The 20,486-nt window shown below is 45.4% G+C and overlaps 1 protein-coding gene across 1 annotated transcript in view; it reads left to right on the top strand.

The window, feature by feature from the left end:
* Positions 1-20,486, top strand: part of VWF (von Willebrand factor) — a 197,875-nt gene that overhangs the window by 99,731 nt on the left and 77,658 nt on the right. Inside the window, exons 22-33 of the mRNA XM_023741484.1 lie at positions 1,501-1,641; positions 1,839-1,952; positions 3,577-3,733; positions 4,556-4,714; positions 5,626-5,761; positions 8,827-10,205; positions 11,906-12,022; positions 12,119-12,259; positions 12,554-12,697; positions 15,592-15,756; positions 16,663-16,706; positions 17,017-17,194. Of these exons, the coding sequence (XP_023597252.1) occupies positions 1,501-1,641; positions 1,839-1,952; positions 3,577-3,733; positions 4,556-4,714; positions 5,626-5,761; positions 8,827-10,205; positions 11,906-12,022; positions 12,119-12,259; positions 12,554-12,697; positions 15,592-15,756; positions 16,663-16,706; positions 17,017-17,194 (2,875 nt within the window). The remainder of the gene's footprint in view (positions 1-1,500; positions 1,642-1,838; positions 1,953-3,576; positions 3,734-4,555; positions 4,715-5,625; positions 5,762-8,826; positions 10,206-11,905; positions 12,023-12,118; positions 12,260-12,553; positions 12,698-15,591; positions 15,757-16,662; positions 16,707-17,016; positions 17,195-20,486) is intronic.

Here is a 20,486-nt window from a genome sequence, read left to right as displayed (position 1 = left end):
CATAACAAAGAAAACTTGTTTCCAAATGGGATTATAATCCCAGATATAGGGGTTAGGATTTACAATACATATTTTTGCGGGACACAATTCAAACCTTAACACCATGTAAGGTAACATATTCACAGATTCTGGGGATTAGGATGTGAGCATCTTTAGGGGCCATTATTCTGCCTACCACAACCCTGTGGAGATGATGTTTTGGCAGGGATATTATTTTGGGTAGGATGGTCTGATGAGCCCTGTCTGAAGAGGTTACATGTGAGCAGAGTCTTCAGGGAGGGGATGGAGTGAGCCATGTCAATATCTGGGGGAAGAGACATGGGTGCAGACGGACTGCAAGTGCAAAGGCCCTGAGGTGGAAAGATGCTAGGAGTGTTTGAGCAAGGAGGCCAGTGTAGTTAGAGAGGAGAGACTCAGGGTGAATGGTAGGAAATGAGGGCAGGGACCATACCATGGGGAGGGGGCTGTTAGACTATGTAAAGATCTTTGGCCTATTGTCCAACTGTGAAAACATTCTTCTTACATGTTTCCCAGCAATTTACATTCATTGTACCAAGCTGATTTCTGTTTATCAACATAAAATAGAATAAATCACATATCTTTGTCCCAAGAGAGGGTTCTGAATATGTTGTGAGAGTAGATCATCTTTTCCAGGCCAAACAACTTCAGTTCTTTCTGTAGTTTTTATTTGATGGCTTTGATTTATTCAGTAATTACTTGTTGAGGATGTGTTACATACTGCACATGGCGATAGGTGAACATGGAGTTGAATAAGGTATCATATCTTCCCTAGTGGTCTTTGTTATAGAGCAGCCAGGCTGCAGTTCTCCAGGTAAGGGGGCTCACCTGCCCATGGTAAAGTTTTTGTTGTTGTTGTTAGATCCCGTTGAGTCAGTTCTGACTCATAGTGACCCTGTGTACAACAGAGTGAAGCACTGTCCGGCCCTGTGCCATCCTCACAATCGTTGCTATGTTTGAGCCCATTTTTGCAGCCACGATGTCAGTCCATCTTGTTGAGGGTCTTTCTCTTTTTCGCTGAACCTCTTCTTTAGCAAGTATGATGTCCATCTCCAGGGACTGGTCTGTAATATTCCGTCCTTGGATCTCTGTGCTCTTACTGACATAACATTGAACCGGCACCTCTCTTTGCTCGTACTCTTATTGGGGAAGGGGATGGTTCAAACCGAGGGTTCCAGGGCCAAGGCTGCCTTATTTCCACTTCTGTCCTTGGCTCACTATGTGAGCATCACTATCTGATGGTCTTCTTGTGAATCACCTTAGTTTCCTTAACTTTAAAATGGGGCCAGTGAGAAAGCCCAGGGCAAGGCTCTGCTGATCACCCTGGTTCCCCCTCTGGGTCTCCATCCATCCATCCCTCTATCCATCCCCCTCTTCCTCAGACGACCCTTGCCGCCTTTGCTGCCTGGAACCTTCTCCTTCCCCTTCAGAGAGTATGCCCCTGAGGTTTACAATGCTCATCCTCTCTACTTGTCTGTCAAGGAACAAGTATGTGGCCTGTGTGGGAATTTTGATGGCATCCAGAACAATGACTTCACCAGCAGCAACCTCCAAGTGGAAGAAGACCCTGTGGACTTTGGGAATTCCTGGAAAGTGAACCCACAGTGTGCTGATACCAAGAAAGTACGTTTGGGTCTGTGTGGACTGAGCCTGAGAGGCCTGCTTCCTGAATGTATCCCCCATTCTCATTGGGGTGTGGGGTATGAACTGCTGGTGGTGGCTGGGGAAGAGGACCTCTGGATCCTTGTGGCTTGAGCACACCCACTCTGACTGTCTGACTGTTGGCTGGTCTATCTGTGTGCTCCTGCCCTGCTCCCCAGGTGCCGCTGGACTCCTCCCCTGCCTCTTGCCACAATAACATCATGAAGCAGACGATGGTGGATTCTTCCTGCGGGATCCTGACCAGTGACCTTTTCCAGGACTGCAACAAGCTGGTGAGGGCCTTGGGGGTTACTGGAGGCAGAGTAGTGCTAAGGGCACTCAGAGCTCGAGCTTCTAATATGGAAGTCTTTGAAATAACCTGCACCTTTTTAAGGAGGCTTGGTGGTGCAATGGTTAAGTACTTGGCCGCTGCCTGAAAACTCTGTGGGAGAAAGACCTGGCAATCTGCTCTTGTAAAGATTACAGCCAAGAAAACTCTATGGGGCAGTTCTACTGTGCACATGGGGTCACTATGAGTTGAAATCAACTTGAGGGTATACAACAACAGGCAACCCTTTAGTCCCTTTCTTGGCTTCAGCCTGGTAAACAAAAGGGGTAATGGACAGTTTCTGAGGAAAGCAATGCCTGAAAAAACATTTTCCTTCTACATAGTGTGCAGCTTTTCTTGGCATCTGCCAACACTTCTCATTTTGACTTGTTCGTCCATTGAATTATCTTGTCTCAAACTTGAGCCAGGGATTTCCTTTTCCTGTCACCCCTCTATGTTTCCAGACCTAAGCACGTCCCCTCACAAAACCCTTCAGTCCTCAGTTCTTCCACAGAAACTCTTTTCTGGCCTTACCTCGAGTTTTCATTTTTGACTCCTTTTTGTGTCTTTATCTCAAATGGTGGTAAGGAATTCCCAGTACAAAGTTGAATGCAGTGCTTTCTCTTTCTGTATATATCTGTACACATACACACACATACCCACACACATGGATGTACACACACATAGACAATCATGTACCTACACATGCTGCTGTGTAGCTTGGCCACCATGGGAGTGACTGGTTGAATACGTGTATCTCAGCTCTGTTTGTATCCTTCCAATGATTTTTAGTCCCTGAGAGCTCCAAAGGATACTTAGGATTCCCTGACTTGGTGGAAACACTGGACATCTAAACTGAAAGGGGGAAGACAGTGAGAGGAGCCAGGGAAATCAGAGCTGTTGGAACCTCTTGAAACAGTGACCCCATTTAATTTCTGAATTCATTTCTAACAGAACTTCCCTAAAACATGCTGGCGTGTGTAGTGGTATGTTTTGAGAGCCAGGCAAAGTGACGAGTGATTACCGTAATTGTGCATAGATGGCAAGTGAGCTACCCCTCCAAGTGGATTTGGGGTCAGGGTCGCGGAGTACTCAGTGCTGTCACACTATTCAGCATACTAGCCGCATAGCACCTCAGTGAACGAGCGTTAGGGGGTCTTGATGTATTTTTTTCATTCTCTTTGCTGAATTGAAACAAGGAAAGAGAGTGACCAGTATGTGTGTTTTGTGTTTATGTAAAAACACTCAAACACCCATGAGGTTGGGAGTGGGTTAAGGGGAGGGATAGATGACTGGTAGGCAGACAGATAGATAGATGGGAATGTTCCTTTGAACAATTCTCAGGCACCTCATATTCTACGAAAGGCTGACAATGCTTTATCCAACGTTTCTTGCTGGAATCCAGATTAGAACCTAGGAATCCTGCTTTTTACCCATTCCCTGTTTGGGACTATTGAACTACATTTCTCCCTGTACCCTGGAGCCTCCTTTCCCTTACTCTGACTGCCAGAACATTCTCACCCAGACCAAGAGTCAGAGTTCCTAAGCCCTTGCTCCAGGCCTAGGCCACCCTGAGGCTCCCTTTGCAGGTGGACCCTGAGCCATACCTGGATGCCTGCATTTACGATACCTGCTCCTGTGAGTCCATTGGGGACTGCGCCTGCTTCTGTGACACCATTGCTGCCTATGCCCACGTGTGTGCCCAGCATGGCAAGGTGGTGACCTGGAGGACGGCCACACTGTGCCGTGAGTCCTTATGTTCCTCATGACCCTCAGATGCCCCTCCCCTCGCCCTACTTGAGGACTTGTAGGGTGCAGGAGGACACCATCATGGGAGAAAAGATAGAGTCCTAGTATGGGGATGGATGGACAAGGGCTGAAGAGTGCTTAAAGAGATTGATGGGTGTAAGGAGTTAGTATAATGGGGGAGAGAAGAGTCAGAGACTCAAAACATTAATATGTGGAGACTTTTCTTCCAGAGAAATTCTGGAAGAGGGAACACTGATGAAGAGAAGAAGGACATCAATATATGTCTTTAATTAGTCACTGTCATATTTGTCAGTATGACTAATCAGCTCATACATTTATGTAGAGCCTTCCTTCCTCAGGTGCAAGCAGCTAATCTTTTTCATACACCTGTGGAAAACCCTGGTGGCATAGCGGTTAAGAGCTACGTCTGCTAACCAAAAGGCTGGCAGTTCAAATCCACCAGGCGCTCCTTAGAGACTCTGTGGGGGTAGCTCTACTCTGTCCTATAGGGTTGCTATGAGTCAGAATTGACTTGACAGCAATGGGTTTTTTTTTGGTATGGAAAACCAACTCAGGGCCACTTGGCTCCTGGTTTAAGTGCTTTAGAAATCCAGAAGTCTCTAATATTGGTGACTGTCAGTGCCAGTAAAGTCCTATTGCTCTTAGTTCTCCAGTGTGATCATCACCTCTCCCAAAGCCATCACCACCATTAGTATCACCCCCATCTATTCTGGGCCTTCTGTGCAGTCCTGGCTTCTTGGGTTGCACAGGACTGCCTGGTGCTTGAATAGTCATGGCCCGTTTCTTCTGTCTCAACAGCCCAAAGCTGCGAGGAGAGGAATCTGCGGGAAAATGGGTATGAGTGCGAGTGGCGCTATAACAGCTGTGCTCCCGCCTGTCCCATCACTTGCCAGCACCCTGAGCCACTGGCATGTCCCGTGCAGTGTGTGGAGGGCTGCTATGCATACTGCCCTCCAGGTAAGGCCTCAGCGAGGCAGGTGGAACACTCAGTTCCTGGCTGGGTCTCAGGCTGGAGGGAGGGTGTAAATTGTTAGGAAAGGTATTTTCCTGTCCTGCCTCTTTTCAACCTTTACTCAGGAGTGTCTTATCCCCAGCCCTACAGCCCTAGGTTCGGTTTTCATGGACCTTTTCATCAAAGCCAGGCCAGCTATAATTTTTGTCAAGTTGAACTCCTATAAAATGGTTTTGTATGACTCTTTATGGGTTTGGAGTCCCTGAGGGGCACAAATGATTAAGCACTCAGCTGCTAACTGAAAGGTTGGAGGTTCGAATACACTCAGAGGCACCTTGGAAGAAAGTCCTGGTGATCTGCTTCTGAAAAGTCAGCTATTGAAAGCACCGTGGATCACAATTCTATCCTGACACAAATGGGGTTGCCATGAGTCAAAATTCACTTGATGGCAACTAGTTATTGGTTTATGGGTTTATCATCTAAAGCAGCACTTTCAGATGCAATGATGGAAATACTCTATTCAAATGTGACTTGTGTGACTGAGGAATTAATTTTTGATTTTATTTAAATTTAAATAGCCACATATGGCTGATGGCTATTGTATTGCACAGCACAGATCTAGAGCTATTGAATATATTCTTCTGTGGAGCGAAAAGACCCTTGCAGATAAGATTTCATTTATCCTAGGCTTGGGGGAGGTGAGGTAGGGTGAAGTAGTACATGCTTCCCAGTTTTACAGAGGGATATATCAAGGCACAAAGAAAGAAGGGGATCATCCCTAGGTGCTGAGGTGACCACTGGGGGAGGCAGGAGTGAACCCTGAGCTGGTGTATGGGACAGGCCCCTTTAGTTAACAGAGGATCTTCCTTGTGGGCAGGGTGGGAGTTTTGTCTCCTGATGAGAGTTTGTTGTTCAGGGAAGATCCTGGATGAGCTTTTGCAGACCTGCATCGACCTTGAAGACTGCCCCCTGTGTGAGGTGGCCGGCCGGCGCTTACCCCAGGGAGAGAAAGTCACCTTGAACCCCAGCGACCTGAAGCACTGCCAGATCTGGTAAAACAGACTTCCTGGATGTTTGAAGTGATGAGTCTTCCCATGTTTCTGGGGCTTGTTCAGAGACTTAGATTTTGGTTAAAACTAGCTAATGAGTTGAGACATTGAGTTTTTTATTTAGTCTGTAGAATTTGGTTCTCTTTCTTTAAAGACAGGCTAGATCTCTTCCCCCAAATATATTTCTTAAAAGGCTTTTACATATTCCTTTCTCGCTGAAGGCAGGGCATGGTTTCTTATTGTCCCCAGAGGTCGTGTTTAGTCCAAGGACAGGTGTCTATGCAAGTCAGATTTCTCTTTTACTGGAGGTAGATGTGCTGGAGAGGAAAGCAAGATGGAGCCCCTCACCCCTCAGTGTAACGTAGACACCTTGGGGAGCATAGCCAAGGTCACCAGACATGACTTCCATAACTGGGGGGAAAACACCCATGTCTCTGACTCTAGGCTGTCCCTGGAGAGGGTTGCCCCTGGGAAACTGGCCTCTGGGGAGGTGAGCAGAAGTCCTCGGGTGAGCTCTGAGCTTTCTGATATCTTGTGCATAAGTAGGGAACATTTATTAAAATGTTGATAAATTCAACACCACTCCCTGACACTGATCAAGCCTTATGGGAACTTAAACTTGAGAACTTAAATTTGCTGGGGAGGGTGCTGCGGCCACAGCTGCCAGAGTCAGATCCTGCTGCCACCATCTGTACAAACAAGAGCAAACACTGCCCAGGGTGAGTATTCTAGCAAACACAGGAAACTAGAGCGTATGTTACTCATGCACTGTTAGCCAAGGATTAAAGCAATGAATTGTGTGGGCTGTGAGGAAGGAGGAATTAACTGCCTACCCTCCTTATGGTGAAATGGAGACTGTAAGGAAGAAAGGAGGGGTGAGTCCAATGCTAGCTTGGGAATCTGAGCCATAGGGCATGAGAGCTTCGAGTCCTCTCCCCATCTTCTTCCACTGGCACGTGGGGAGGGGCAGCCACCAGGGAACACCCTGTGGCTTCAAACAGGGTGTGGACAGTCACTCCAGAGCAGGCTGGGGACATTGCCTGGGAGTCAAGCCACAGGTCAGGCTTCCCAGAGCCAAGGGCACAGCTGCCTTCTCCACTCTTCTGGGAGTGCTGAAGACAAGTGGCCTCAAAGGCTGAGGGGGAAGGTCCTAGCCTGGTGGTCTTCACCTCAGGGTAAGTTGATTTCACTTGTGGTCATGCACAGGCATCCCTGGGTGGCACAAGCAGTTAAACACTTGACTACGAACTGAAAGGTTGGAGGTTCAAACCTACCCAGAGGCACCTGGAAAGACAGGCCTGGCAATCTGCTGAAATGTCACAGCCTTGAAAACCCTATGGGGCACACTTCTGCTGTGTTTAACATATGGTAGACCAGAATTGACTTGATGGCAACTGGTTTGGTTTTTTGTTTTTTGTTGGTCTGGTACTCCCTGCCACTTTCCAGGACATTGGTGAAAGGGTGATATGACCAGAAGAGCCTGAAAATTTGGCCTGGTAGTGTAGGAATTTATGTGTGGGACAACTGCTCTGCTATGGGTTTGTGGCATGTCCTTGTGGCTGGGTGCAGGGCCTAGCCAGCACCTGGTACATAATCAGTGCTACATACATGTCCGTTGGGAGAATAAATGAATGAGCTATTCTCTTTTCCTATGTCTAACACCTTGGAGACCCCCGTAGACTCCTCCCAAGTACTTTATCCTGCTAGATAAAGCTGGAAGTTTGAATCTGTGTCCATCTTTCAAAAACTTTTTTATTCCTGTTTTTCCTCTCTTCCTTAAGGCCCAACATATTAAACATGATTCAAAATACCATGTTAAACAGGTAAAATTCTATTATAATAAGTATTACAAAGCATTAACTGTCAATAGAACATTTACAAGTCCTGATTAGTGTCAACTTTTTATAGCAATATTTGTCCTTACAGATACTTGCAATAAGGTTTGGATTATAATTAAATATCTATGTTGCTAGAGCCTTAGGTTGAAAAGAAATTTTGAATAACTGTGTAGGTTGTAGAGCATGGTCCAGAAGCAAAAAAGAGTCTTTCTGCCACCAAGAATGGATTGAAGCTTAGGCTTCTAGAGTCCAGGGGAACCTCTGCTTCAGAGGGGGTGGTGCTATTTGGAGACGTGTGTTAAAAATGATGTCTCACCTGTGGAAGGTGGAATTTGCAGAAGACAAAGATGGTATGGAGTGCATCTCCAGAAGCAGGAGCAACATGTGCAAAGCCATGGAGCTATGGAGCAGTGCGATGAGCTTTGCAAGCTGCCTATAGCCTGGCATAGCTGGAGTGCTGGGAAGAGTGGGAGATGAGGATAAAGCAGTATTGAGGGCCAAAGACTTAGAAGGTCTGTGTGTTTGGAAGAGGTGGAGTGGACCATACCTGAAGGTGCTAAGGGGAACAGGCTTTAGCCAGAGGAGGGGACCCCTCTAAAGAAACAAGTCTCACTTGGCTGAGGAATGTTCCATGGGAGCTCAGATTCAGGTGGACCAAGCAGGCAGTTCTATGTACAATGGTTCTTGTCATAGGGTTCTCTAGAGAAACAGAACCAGTGAGATATATATAAATATAAATATATGTATATGTATACATACATACATATATATGTGTACACACCCCTCCCCCCCAACAGATTGATTTACTTCAAGGAATTGGGTCATGTGATTATAGGGGCTGGCAAGTCCAAAATCTGTAGGTCAGGCGACAGGCTGGAGATTCCTGCGAGCTTGCATCCCAAGATCTGTATGTCAGGTGGCAAGGAGTTTAGAGTAAAGTTCTGTCAAAATATCTGTTTATAGTCTGGAGGCGGAACATACCCTAGAGAAACTCTCTTTTCAACTTATTGATTGAGTGTATTACATTAGATTACATTAAGGAAGGTAATTACGTTATAATTTATGTTAGATTACGTTATGGAACATCAACTAGACTAGTGTTTGGCCAAACAGCTGGGAACCATAGCCTGACCAAGCTGAGACATAAAATTAACCATGACAGTTCTGAATAGCGCTGAGACATGCCCGTAGGTTCTTCCTGAACCATTTTGTTTCTCCCTTGTGCTGCAGTCACTGTGATGGTGTTAACTTGACCTGTGAAGCCTGCCAGGAGCCAGGAGGCCTTGCGCTGCCCCCAACAGTAGCCCCAGTCAGTGCCACCACGCCATATGTGGAGGACATCCCAGAGCTGCCCCTGCACGACCTCTACTGTAGCAAGCTGCTGGACCTGGCTTTCCTGCTGGACGGCTCCTCCAAGCTGTCAGAGGCTGAGTTTGACGTGCTAAAGGTCTTTGTGGTGGACATGATGGAGCGGCTGCACATCTCCCAGAAGCGGATCCGTGTGGCCGTGGTGGAGTACCATGACGGCTCCCACTCCTACATTGACCTCAGGGACCGGAAGCGGCCCTCAGAGCTTCGACGCATTGCTGGTCAGGTGAAGTATGTGGGCAGCCAGGTGGCCTCCACCAGTGAGGTCTTGAAGTACACCCTGTTCCAAATCTTTGGCAAGGCTGACCGCCCCGAAGCCTCCCGCATTGCCCTGCTCCTGACAGCTAGCCAGGAGCCCCCACGGATGGCCCGGAACTTGGTCCGCTATGTGCAGGGCCTGAAGAAGAAGAAGGTCATTGTGATCCCGGTGGGCATTGGGCCCCATGCCAACATCAAGCAAATCCGTCTTATTGAGAAGCAGTCCCCTGAGAACAAGGCCTTTGTGCTTAGCAGTGTGGACGAGCTAGAGCAGAGAAGGGACGAGATTGTCAACTTCCTCTGTGACCTGGCCCCTGAAGTGCCAGCCCCAACTGAGCCTCCCAGCGTGGCACAAGTCACAGTGGGTCCTGGCTTCTTGGGGGTTTCTTCTTTGGGGCCCACCAGGAGCTCCATGGTCCTGGATGTGGTGTTTCTCGTGGAGGGGTCAGACAAGGTTGGCGAAGCCAGCTTCAACCGGAGCAAGGAGTTCATGGAGGAGGTGATCCAGCGGATGGACGTGGGCCAGGACAGCATCCACATCACCGTGCTGCAGTACTCGTACATGGTCATGGTGGAGTACACCTTCGGTGAGACACAGTCCAAGGGAGACGTTCTGCAGCATGTGCGAGAGATCCGCTACCAGGGTGGCAACAGGACCAACACTGGGCTGGCCCTACAGTACGTCTCTGAGCACAGCTTCTCTACGAGCCAGGGGGACCGTGAGCAGGCGCCTAACCTGGTCTACATGATCACAGGAAACCCTGCCTCTGATGAGATCAAGCGGCTGCCTGGAGACATTCAAGTGGTGCCCATTGGAGTGGGCCCGCATGTGAACAAGCAGGAGCTGGAGAGGATCAGCTGGCCCAATGCCCCCATTCTCATCCAGGACTTTGAGACCCTCCCTCGAGAGGCTCCAGACCTGGTGCTACAGAGGTGCTGCTCTGGGAAGGGGCTGAGGATCCCCACCCTCTCCCCAGCCCCAGGTAATGCAGGTGCCTTTTTGTCCAGGTAGGAGGGCTGCAAAAAGGGCCCGGGCATGGCCATGGGGCTGCGTCATCCATCAAGGTGGGGTTCTCGGGCTCTAATCCTGGCTTCCCTGCTCTGTGCCCCTGGTCCAATCCCTGCCTTCAGCTGCCTGTGTTTCCTCACCTCCCAGGCAAGGAGATAGTTTTGTGATGCTTTTTGGGGAAGGATCTTTTATTTTTGTGTGTGCTTTTAAATTCAAAGGTAGTTCATGGTTACTGTTGAAATTTAATCAATACTAAGTATGGGGTATAAAGTGTAAGTCTTACTTTATCACAAAGACTTATCCTCATCCAGTCCCACTCCCTGCCTCAGAGGTAACCCTGGTTAAATTTGGTGACTATCAGCTTCCTTTTGACCACACTGGATGGATGAAATTATTCTAAGTAACCGACATTCTTTGAAGGAAAGCCCTAGAGATGCATATGTTAGGGAAGTCAGGTGATAGGTAGCAGGGTAAGTCCTCAGACTCTGCAGCCAGACTGCCTGAGTTTGAATCTCACCTCTGCTACTCACTAGCCAGGTGATTTGGGGCAAGTATGTAACCTCTCTGGACGTCAGGCTCCTCATCTGTAAAATGGGGATAGTAATAGCACCTACTTGTAAAATGCTTAGAACAGTACCTAGCACATAGCAAGTGCTAAAAGAAAAAAAACCAAAACTTACTACCACAACTATAATTGCCTTCTGAATCAATACTGGTGTCTATTCAATTCCTATTCTTGCATGTCTTTATTTGGTATGTTTGGGGCCTTGCCAGGATAACTAGCTTTCTTTTCATGTCTCTTGATCCTCACACTTGTTATCAATGCCTCTTTTTTTTTTCTTTAATCAGAGCCACAGATTTATTTAGATTCTTGTGATATTTCTGTTGAGGAGAACAGTAAGGACATTATCTTATCAAATCTCAGAATGATATTTAGACCAGCGTGTGTTTCCTTACTGTGATCATGGCTTTATCCCCAAACATTAAAATGAGCACTGGGCATTTATCATTAGACTACCTTATAGTGACTGAGTGGTGCAAAGTTAATGTGCTCGGCTGCTAACCAAAAGGTTGGCGGTCCGAGTCTACCCAGAGGCACCTTAAAAGAAAGGCCTGGAGATTTACTTCTGAAAAATCAGCCATTGAAAACTCTATGGAGCACAGTTCTACTGTGACACACACGGTATTGCCATGAGTCGGGATCCACTCAACAGAAACTGGTAACTGGTAATAGTACTCTAACCTACCACATATGACCTGAGAATCCATGAGCTTGTTTTCCAGGGATATGCTGCTGTTTCATTTCCTTTGGCCATTTCTCTGTTTTTCCACTCCAATATTTCACTCAGTCCTAGAAGAGTTGCAGACTCTTGTTACCGAGGGAGCTGATGACTCCTACTTTCCTTTGTAGGATTTTCAAAGTAACTTTGGGTGGAGTTGGAGTCTTCCCAGTATCTCCAAACCTGGGCCCGGGAACTCCATCTCCCTCTTTCCCTTCTCCCTGGCCCATGTTGCCATCACACAGGACTAATGGAGGCACCCCCCCTCATGGTGCCACATGGTAGACAGTACCCTGTAGAGCCCACTGAGGTGGGCATCTTGCTGTGGACCTGGTGGCTGAGTCTCCCTTTCCCTGTTGGCACCTGTGTGCTAACCTCCCTGGTCCCTTTGCAGACTGCAGTCAGCCCCTGGATGTGGTTCTTCTCCTGGACGGCTCCTCCAGCTTTCCAGTTTCTTACTTTGAGGAAATGAAAAGCTTCACCAAGGCTTTCATCTCCAAAGCCAATATAGGTGAGTGATGCGCCTGAAGAGACAGATTAAGAGGAGGCTCCTTTTGGGGTTCTACCTGTTTCAAAGTGTAATTCCTGTTTTTCTCTTTCTTCTCAGGGCCCCATGGCACTCAGGTGTCGGTGCTCCAGTACGGGAACATCACCACCATCGATGTACCATGGAATGTGGCCCAGGAGCACGCCCACTTAATGAGCCTTGTGGACCTCATGCAGCGAAAGAGTGGACCCAGCCAAACTGGTAATGTGTGGCCACAGACTGGGATGCAGGACCTATCTTCTGGTCCTAATTCTTGGTATAAGTGATTGAGTGACCTCAGCTAGTCACTTTGCTCTTTGGGCCTTAGTTTCCTCTAAAGTGAGGGGCTGATGCTCCTCTAGGTCTCTTCAAGATCTAAATTGTATGTTTCTCTGAGTTTCTGAGTCTAGCTTTTGAATGACTTAAAGATCCACTGTGAGACAAGATGCCAGCTGGCTTAGAAACCCCATTTGTCACAGTACTGACTTGGGATGGTGGTCTGTTCTCTATTCCCAGGGGATGCTTTGGGCTTTGCTGTGCGATATATAACTTCAGAAGTCCATGGTGCCAGGCCTGGAGCCGCCAAGGTGGTGGTCATCCTAGTGATGGACGTCTCCGTGGATTCAGTGGATGCAGCAGCTGATGCTGCCAGGTCCAACCGTAAGTGTCCAATGTACCATCCGGCTACTCTCCTAGAGTGCTAGAGGATTGGAAGTAGACACGGGTTAGTTTCGGATATCCTGGGTGACTTTAAGTGCTCAATAGTCACATGTGGCCTGTTTTCCAACAGCAGGAAATTGTCCAACCATTGTGTTACTTAGAAACCAAACAGCAAGAAATGTCTGTTTATCCTTCACTTGTCTGCATGCTTTAGGTGACAACCTTTCATTCCTCCACATTTGCCATTCATGCTTAGGAGTGGGTCACACCTCTAAACTTTTCATTTTTAAAGTGGTATCCTTTAAATTTTGGTCTCTCACTAAAATGCCGTATCTGAGGCCAGAGGGATTCATTATGGGGTACTGAGAATGGTCAATACCAATACCAGCCTAATGGGCTGAGGGGAGGGGAGGATGGATGGACAGTAGACAAGGACACACTTTCAGAAGGATACAGACCTGTCCCAACCTTGTGCTCCACAAGAACTTGTGCTATGAATATCAACAGAATGTGAGCCAGGACAGGTGGCATAGTGCCGAGGGAGGGCTGGGTGAGGGAGTATCTTAGGCTGGGTTCTCTAGAGAAGCAAAACCAGTAAAGTGTATAAATATATATAGAGAGAGATTATATCAAGGAAACAGCTCACGCGATTGTAGAGGCTAGAACGTCCCAAGTCCGTGGATCAGGGTAGAGGCCTCTCCCAAGTCACACAGCTGCAGAAGCTGGCAAGCCCAAGATCGGAAGGTCGGAGAGCAGGGCTCCCACTCACAGGCTGTGCAGATTGACGAATCCCAGGTTCGGCAGATAAGCTGACAGCTAAAGTCCCGAGAACGAGAGATGAGACGACAGAAAGCAGCCGCAGGATCCAGAGAGAGCAAAAAGCCAGAACGTCTGCTTATATACAGATGCGGGCCACACCCGCAAGGAGACTCCCTTTCATCTGATTGGCTACTCACAGTATATTCAGTCATGGGAGTGATTACATTAAAACACGGAGAATCATGGCCCAGCCAAGTTGACACACAATCTTAACCATCACAGGGAGTGATGTTAAGTCTCCTTCTGACCATCTGGAAGACTGTTCTTTGAAAACCCTGCTTTTCTCTGAAATCTTCCTGACCTTGTCCCTGAGAGTATCATTCACTCCCTTCTCTGTACCACGTCTGAACTACTCAAAATGCGTAGATCACATTGGATTGCCTTTATTTGTTACGTATCTATCTCTTGCACAAACTGGGAGTTCTTTGCAGCCAAGGGAAAAATCTTGCTTGTTTTTGTATCATCTGTGCATACAAATAGGTGCTCATGTAATGTTTGCTGAATGAATGAATGTGACATGTTTATGAAATTTATTATTTTAGGAAAGAGGACACTAAAAGATCAGCAATATATATTTAGATGATGCACGTTGAGCTTACGACACCTAAAAAGTTACTGCAGAAAACCAACTGTAACCTTAAACAAATTGCAAATACCTAGAACCTTCTAGAAAATGGAGTCAGAGAATTTCAGGATGGAGACGTTTCTCCTTTAGCATCATAACTCCAAAGAAAGACTTTCATCTGGAAAGGAAGCAATTACGGTCTAGAGGGAACAGATGTGGGCTTGGGCAAGTCATTTAACCATTCAAAGCCTCAGTTTCTCAATGCAAATGGGAGTGTACACACTCCCGGCTCGGCCCTGTGACATCTTCTCTTCTCCTCTTACCCTCACTCCCTTGATTATCTCATTCAGTGTCACAGGTCTAAATACATTTATACACCAAAGACTTCGAAATCCTTATCTCCAACCTAGACTTCTCCTCTCAATTCTACCTAGATATTCTTATAGGCAATTTGATTTAAACTGAACTCCTGACTCTCACCACCAGTTCTCCTCCTCTGACAGTCTTTCCCATCTTAGAAAATGGAAATTCCATCCTTCTGGTTGCTCAGGTTGAAAAACTTGACTCCGCTTTTCCCTCATACCGTACATGCAATTCATTAAAAAACTATAGCTCCATCTTCAAAATATATTGAGCATCAAACTACTTCCCAGCACACCACCACTGACTCCCCACTCCAAGCCCCCATCATTTCTCACCTGGATTGTTGTAACAGCTTTCTAACTGGAACCCCTGTTTCCACCCTTGTCCCCTGCAGGTCCTTCTCAACATAGACGTTGTAGTGATCCTTTAAAAATTGAAGTCAGCTCATGTCACTCCTTTGCTCCAAACTTTGGGCTGGCTTTCTGTTTCATTCAGAGGACACGCTGAGTCCTTATTGTGGCCTACACAGTTTCGCATGGTCTGAGCCCCACACCCTTTCCTGCTCGCTCTGCTCCAGCCACCCTGGAGTATGCAAGCGTACTTCTGCTCTGGGCCTTTGCACTTCCTGCTCTCTCTGCTTAGAATGTTCTTCCACCAGATATCCTCTTAGATATCTTCCATCTTTACTTCAAGTCTCTGCTCAAATGTCACCTTTACACTGAGCCCTTCCCCAACCACCTTATATGAAACAATAACATCTACCCCTGGGCACTCCTCATTCTCCTTACCCTGTTTTGTTTTTTCCATAGCACTGATCCACATCTGAAATAGTATATATTATTTGTGTGTTTATTGGCTGTCTCTTCCCAGTGTAAGATCCATGATGACTTTATCTGCTTGGTTCACTGCTGTGTCCCCGTTACTTAAAATAGTACCGACACATAGTAGGTGCTTGTTAATATTTGTGGAATGATTGAACATCTCCCTCACAGGGTTGTGCGAAGAGAACACAATGGTGTGTGGGGCCAGTCTGTAATACAAGAATCTCTGTACAAGCGCTAGGTGTAGCTTCAGGCCAGTCTGATTTGAGCACACCTGACGAAAGCAGGTTGCCACAGACCCTTTCTTGTTCCTCTGCTTCTTCTAGGAGTGGCAGTGTTCCCTATTGGAATTGGGGATAGGTATGATGTGTCCCAGCTGAGGATCTTGGCTGGCCCAGATGCAAGCTCCAACGTGGTGGAGCTCCAGCGGATTGAAGACCTCCCCACCATGGTCACCCTGGACAATTCTTTCTTCCACAAGCTGTGCTCTGGTGAGGCTTATAAGATCATTATTTATTCCCCTCTCCCCAGAAAAATCCATTCTAGAGATCCAGGAGTGCCCATTCACAGGGTTTGGCCTTGAAAGAAGATTGCTAGATAGACCAGGAACTTCAAGTTTCTGCTCTTCGTAGGTTTGTACTATAAACTTTCAAGGAGTCACCAGCAGGTTCTCTGTGTATAGTTCTTCAATCCTACTGTCCATCCAAGCTTTAGGAGAGAAAGCCCACACCTATTTGTGCAGAGGGACCTTAATTTAAGAGAAAAAATGGAAGATATAAGCAGGGAACCCCAACATCGTGCAGACCCTGGTCTTCCCATGGCTGTGTATCTACCCTCAGCTTGTGTACAAAGGACTTTAGAAATACAATAACATAGTCTAAAATCAACATCCCATAGTTTGTGAGTTAACGGTTAGAAACTATTTTTTTTTAACCGTGTTTGGGTTTTTTTGCCTGGTTTTATATATTTTCCTAATGTAATTAGCTGTCAGTCAAAACCATTACAAAGTTATTGCCCTTCCTTGCTAGATGATAGCTCTCCTGGTAGGAATCTTCAAGTAGATCTCTTTCAGATTTTTAGGATCTTGCCTCATAATGCAGGAGGCACTGATCTACCCATGAAAGAGGAAAAGGAGATAATGTTGGTGAAAATAATTTGTAAACTAGTTGTTGCCATATTATCAGTGTTGTTATTATCGTCATTATTATTAATAACCGCAAAGCATGCTTGAAGAACCATAGGATGACCACCTCCTAACCTTGTGCACCTGTATCCTCACTGTTGAAGAGTTATTTTGACTTCCAGGACTGGCCCAGGTAGTCCAAGCAGTCGTTGGGAATGGTTTAGAATTTCTGGGTGATGGGTGGGAGCTAAGGTCTTACTTGTTTCTCTTTCAGGGTTCGTTAGAGTTTGCGTGGATGAGGATGGGAATGAGAAAAGGGTAAGTTTCCTTCTGTTGACTTTGAAAGAAAGATCATAAATATATGTTAGGGGTCATTGTTCTCACTGGCTAACTTCTCCTCCTTTGTTCTCAGTCCATGTCTCCCTCTTATTATGTATCCTGCTTTTGGAGACCATCTGTATGTTTGTGTTCTGCACCCTATCTCATGTACAGCCTTCTTGCCATTTAGGCCTATATCCAAATCCTAGTCTGTATGTCCTCAGAGGTGGTCAGTGACCTGGCAGATGGTTTTAGAGTTGCAGTCCCTCAACATATTCCTTGCCTGAATCTTGTTCTTTTTTCTGAGCAGCCTGGGGACAGCTGGACCTTGCCAGATCAGTGCCACACGGTGACCTGCCTGCCAGATGGCCAGACCTTGCTGAAGAGTCATCGGGTCAACTGTGACCGGGGACCAAAGCCTTCATGCACCAACAGCCAGTCCCCTGTTAGGGTGGAAGAGACCTGTGGTTGCCACTGGACCTGCCCCTGTGAGTCCTTTGCTTCATTAACCTGAACAGTGATAAAGGGGCAGTGCGTTTAGGTTGGCTTTGCAGAAAGGTAGACCAGAAGCCTACCAGCCTGAAGCACCCTTTCCCTCCTCACCACGTCCACACAGTAGTACTTTCATCTGTGTTCCCTCCTTCCCATGCTCCTTGGATGTGCTTTCATCCAATCTCAGGGATCATAGTTCTCTTCCTTTGCTTTTGGAAGGCATTTTCTCAGATTATGTATCACCAGAAGGAAGAATTGTTTTTCTGATGTCAGTGTTCAGCTTGGCTGTTGGCAGGTCAACCTTAGGGGATCTAGGAGCTTGGGCTGTAGCAGTGGAAATCCAGCAGTGATAGAGACACCTCCCCAAAACTCTCCATTCACACCCACAGCTCTGTGGGGGCTGAGTATAACAGTAGGTCATCACGGTGGTCTGGTTTGAGAGGAAGACATATTCAACTCTTCCATCTCATGTAAGCCAGTGGAGAGCATTCATCCATGGGGGTGTGTTAGCCTTCTGTCTCATGGTTGGGAGAAATTGGTTGATTACTGTAGTCCCTACTCACCAGTGGATAGTTCATAATCGTGTTGAGTAGATGCAACTTGTGGGATATAATCAAAACCGTATTTTATATCCCACTCTCCCTTTAGAATGTATTTAGTGGGGCAAGTTTTCTCCCTGGCCAAGGAGAAACTAGGAAAGTCTAGCAGACCTCAATACATTTCTGCTTATTCATAAATAATTCTATGGTCACTTTAACTCATAAAACAAAGTCTCAGTTTAGTAATTAGAATGTCCACTCCAATGTAATAATCAACACTTTGAACTTGATTAAAACTTCTTGCCAACCCTGGCTTGGACTGCCTGCCCCCTGGGAAAGGGGTGTGGTTAGCTCCTTTCCCAGCTTGGAACATGGAAAGGAGTTGGAAGGAAGTTCAGAAAAGTTCTTGTGTGACTGGCACTGCTTTGAGATGGCTCTGCACTCTGGCCTGGCAGGTGTTTAAAGCAGCCTCTTTTTTTTGCTAGCTCGCTTGAGGCTTCCTCAGAGGCATCCCTGCTGCCGCTGTTCTGCTACCCAATCCTGTGAGAAGCAGTTCATCTCCTTTGGCTGGCTGCTTCTTTCATTTTTTTTTTTTTATTTTGAAATAACTACAGACTTAACAAAAAGTTGCAAAAATAGCACAAAGAATTCCCGTATATTCTTCTCTCAGATTCTCCAAATGTTACATCTTATATAACTACAGTATAAGGATCAAATCTGGGAAATTAATATTGATACCACACTCAGATTTTGCCAGTTGTCTCAGTAATGTCTGTTTTCTGATCTGGAATCCAATTCAGAATCACACCTTACATTTAATTGTCATGTCTCCTTAGATTTTGTAAATCTGGAATAATTCGTTAGTTTTTCTTTGATTTTTATGATCTTGACACTTTTGAAGAAAACTGGTCATTAATTTAGGTTAAATTCAGGTTATACATTTTTGTCCTTCTTAGTCCATAATATCAAGAGGCTCATGATGTCGATTTGTGCCCTTACTGGTGATGTTAACTTGGATCACTTGGTTAAGGTGGTGTCTGCCAGGTTTCTGTACTGTAAAGTTACTATTTTTCTCTTTGCTCATAATAACTATCTTGGAGATACTCTGGAACTATGGAAATATTCTGGTGTTGATCATACTTTTGCCCACTAATTTTAGCATCCATTGATGACTCTTGGGTGAAACAATTTTTACATAGTTTTTGCCAGATGGTGATTTCTGATTTCCATTATTCCCTCCACATTTATTTGTTGGAGTTCTACTAAAAGAGGTTTCCCTTATCCCCTGATTATTAATTCAATTAATTATTTATATCCATATGGATTCATGGATTCGTATTTTATTCTATGGGGTATAATCAATTAGTAGCATTATTTATTTTGTTGCTCATGTTGTCCCATATTTGACCATTGAGGGTCCTTTCAATTTCGCTTCTGTGTCCTTTTAATATCTTTTTTCCCCCTTGATTTTAATTAAAAAATACTATTCCTCATCATGTTTTGCATTCTTCTTTACTTTCTAGTACCATTAAGTGTTCTAGACTCATAGTTTTCTTGTGTCCTTCCTGAAGTCAGCTATTTCTCGAAATAATCCTGGTTCTTTTTTATTGGGGAATGGTATTTAGAAACAAAGATCTGAGTGCCAGTTGTGTTCAATGATACTGGAGTGTCATTACTCTCTTAGCAGACAGAGCTAGGCAGCATATGTATGTATAGGGACATTCTCTCTCTGTCATTTCTGTCACTCACTGTCTGTCTCATCTATCTGTCTAAAGCATGAGTTTATACTGACACCTCCAATTCTAATCTGACAGAGTCCATTCTAGCCTTTACCCTTTGCTTTCTCTGACAGTGAGAAACATGTCTCTCATTTCCACAGTGTATTTGTATATTTACTTAATCTCAGAATGCACCTAAAGTTTCAGGTTTACTAACTCATGCTTTTATGAAAAACAAGTCTACTAAGTAGTAAACGTATAATTTTATTTTTACATTTAGATACCTGATTCACTTGGAGTTTATTCTGGTATATAGTATAAAGTATAGATCTAAGTTTATCTTTTCCAAATAGCTACCCAGTTGTCCCAGTACCATTTATTGAAATGTCCATCTTTACACCAGTGATGTAAGATGACATTTTTATTATTTTACATATATGCTTTAAATTTGACACCTTTAAATGTACAAATGTGCTTGGGTTTCTTTCTGGATTTTATGTTCTATTCCACTGGTCTGTTAGTCCATGCATCTGCCAGTACCACACTGTCTTAATTATAGAAGATTTGTAGTATGTTTTGATATCTGGCAGGACTACTACCTTTGCATAGCTTTTCTTTTTCAGCGTTTTGCTGGCTATTCTTTCATGTTTGCTTGTCCATTACCTTATTTTGGCCTTTCTAAATTTTAGGTCTGTCTCTTGTATAAGGCATATAGTTGTATATTTCTTTTGAGCCAAATCGAAAAATTTTTTTTTTATAGTAGGTGAGTCGAGTTAAGCTTATTCTTATTTATTGCCATGAATATGTTTAGTCTCACTGTCTTAATATTTTGTGATGATGTATGTTTTGTTACAATTATTTCTCTATGTGATGTGTATTCTTTGGCTTTTTATTTTAATTTATTTTTATTTTTTAATTGTACTTCAGGTGAAGGTTTACAGAACAAATAGTTTCTCATGAAACAGTAGTACACATATTGTTTTATGACATTGGTTAACAACCCCACGACATGTCAACCCGTTCCCTTCTCG

This window comes from Trichechus manatus, unplaced genomic scaffold (genome assembly GCF_000243295.1).
Source record: "Trichechus manatus latirostris isolate Lorelei unplaced genomic scaffold, TriManLat1.0 scaffold00182, whole genome shotgun sequence".
NCBI lineage: Eukaryota > Metazoa > Chordata > Mammalia > Sirenia > Trichechidae > Trichechus > Trichechus manatus.
Note: the sequence above shows the minus strand (reverse complement) of the source record. Positions and strands in the feature narration are given on the sequence as shown.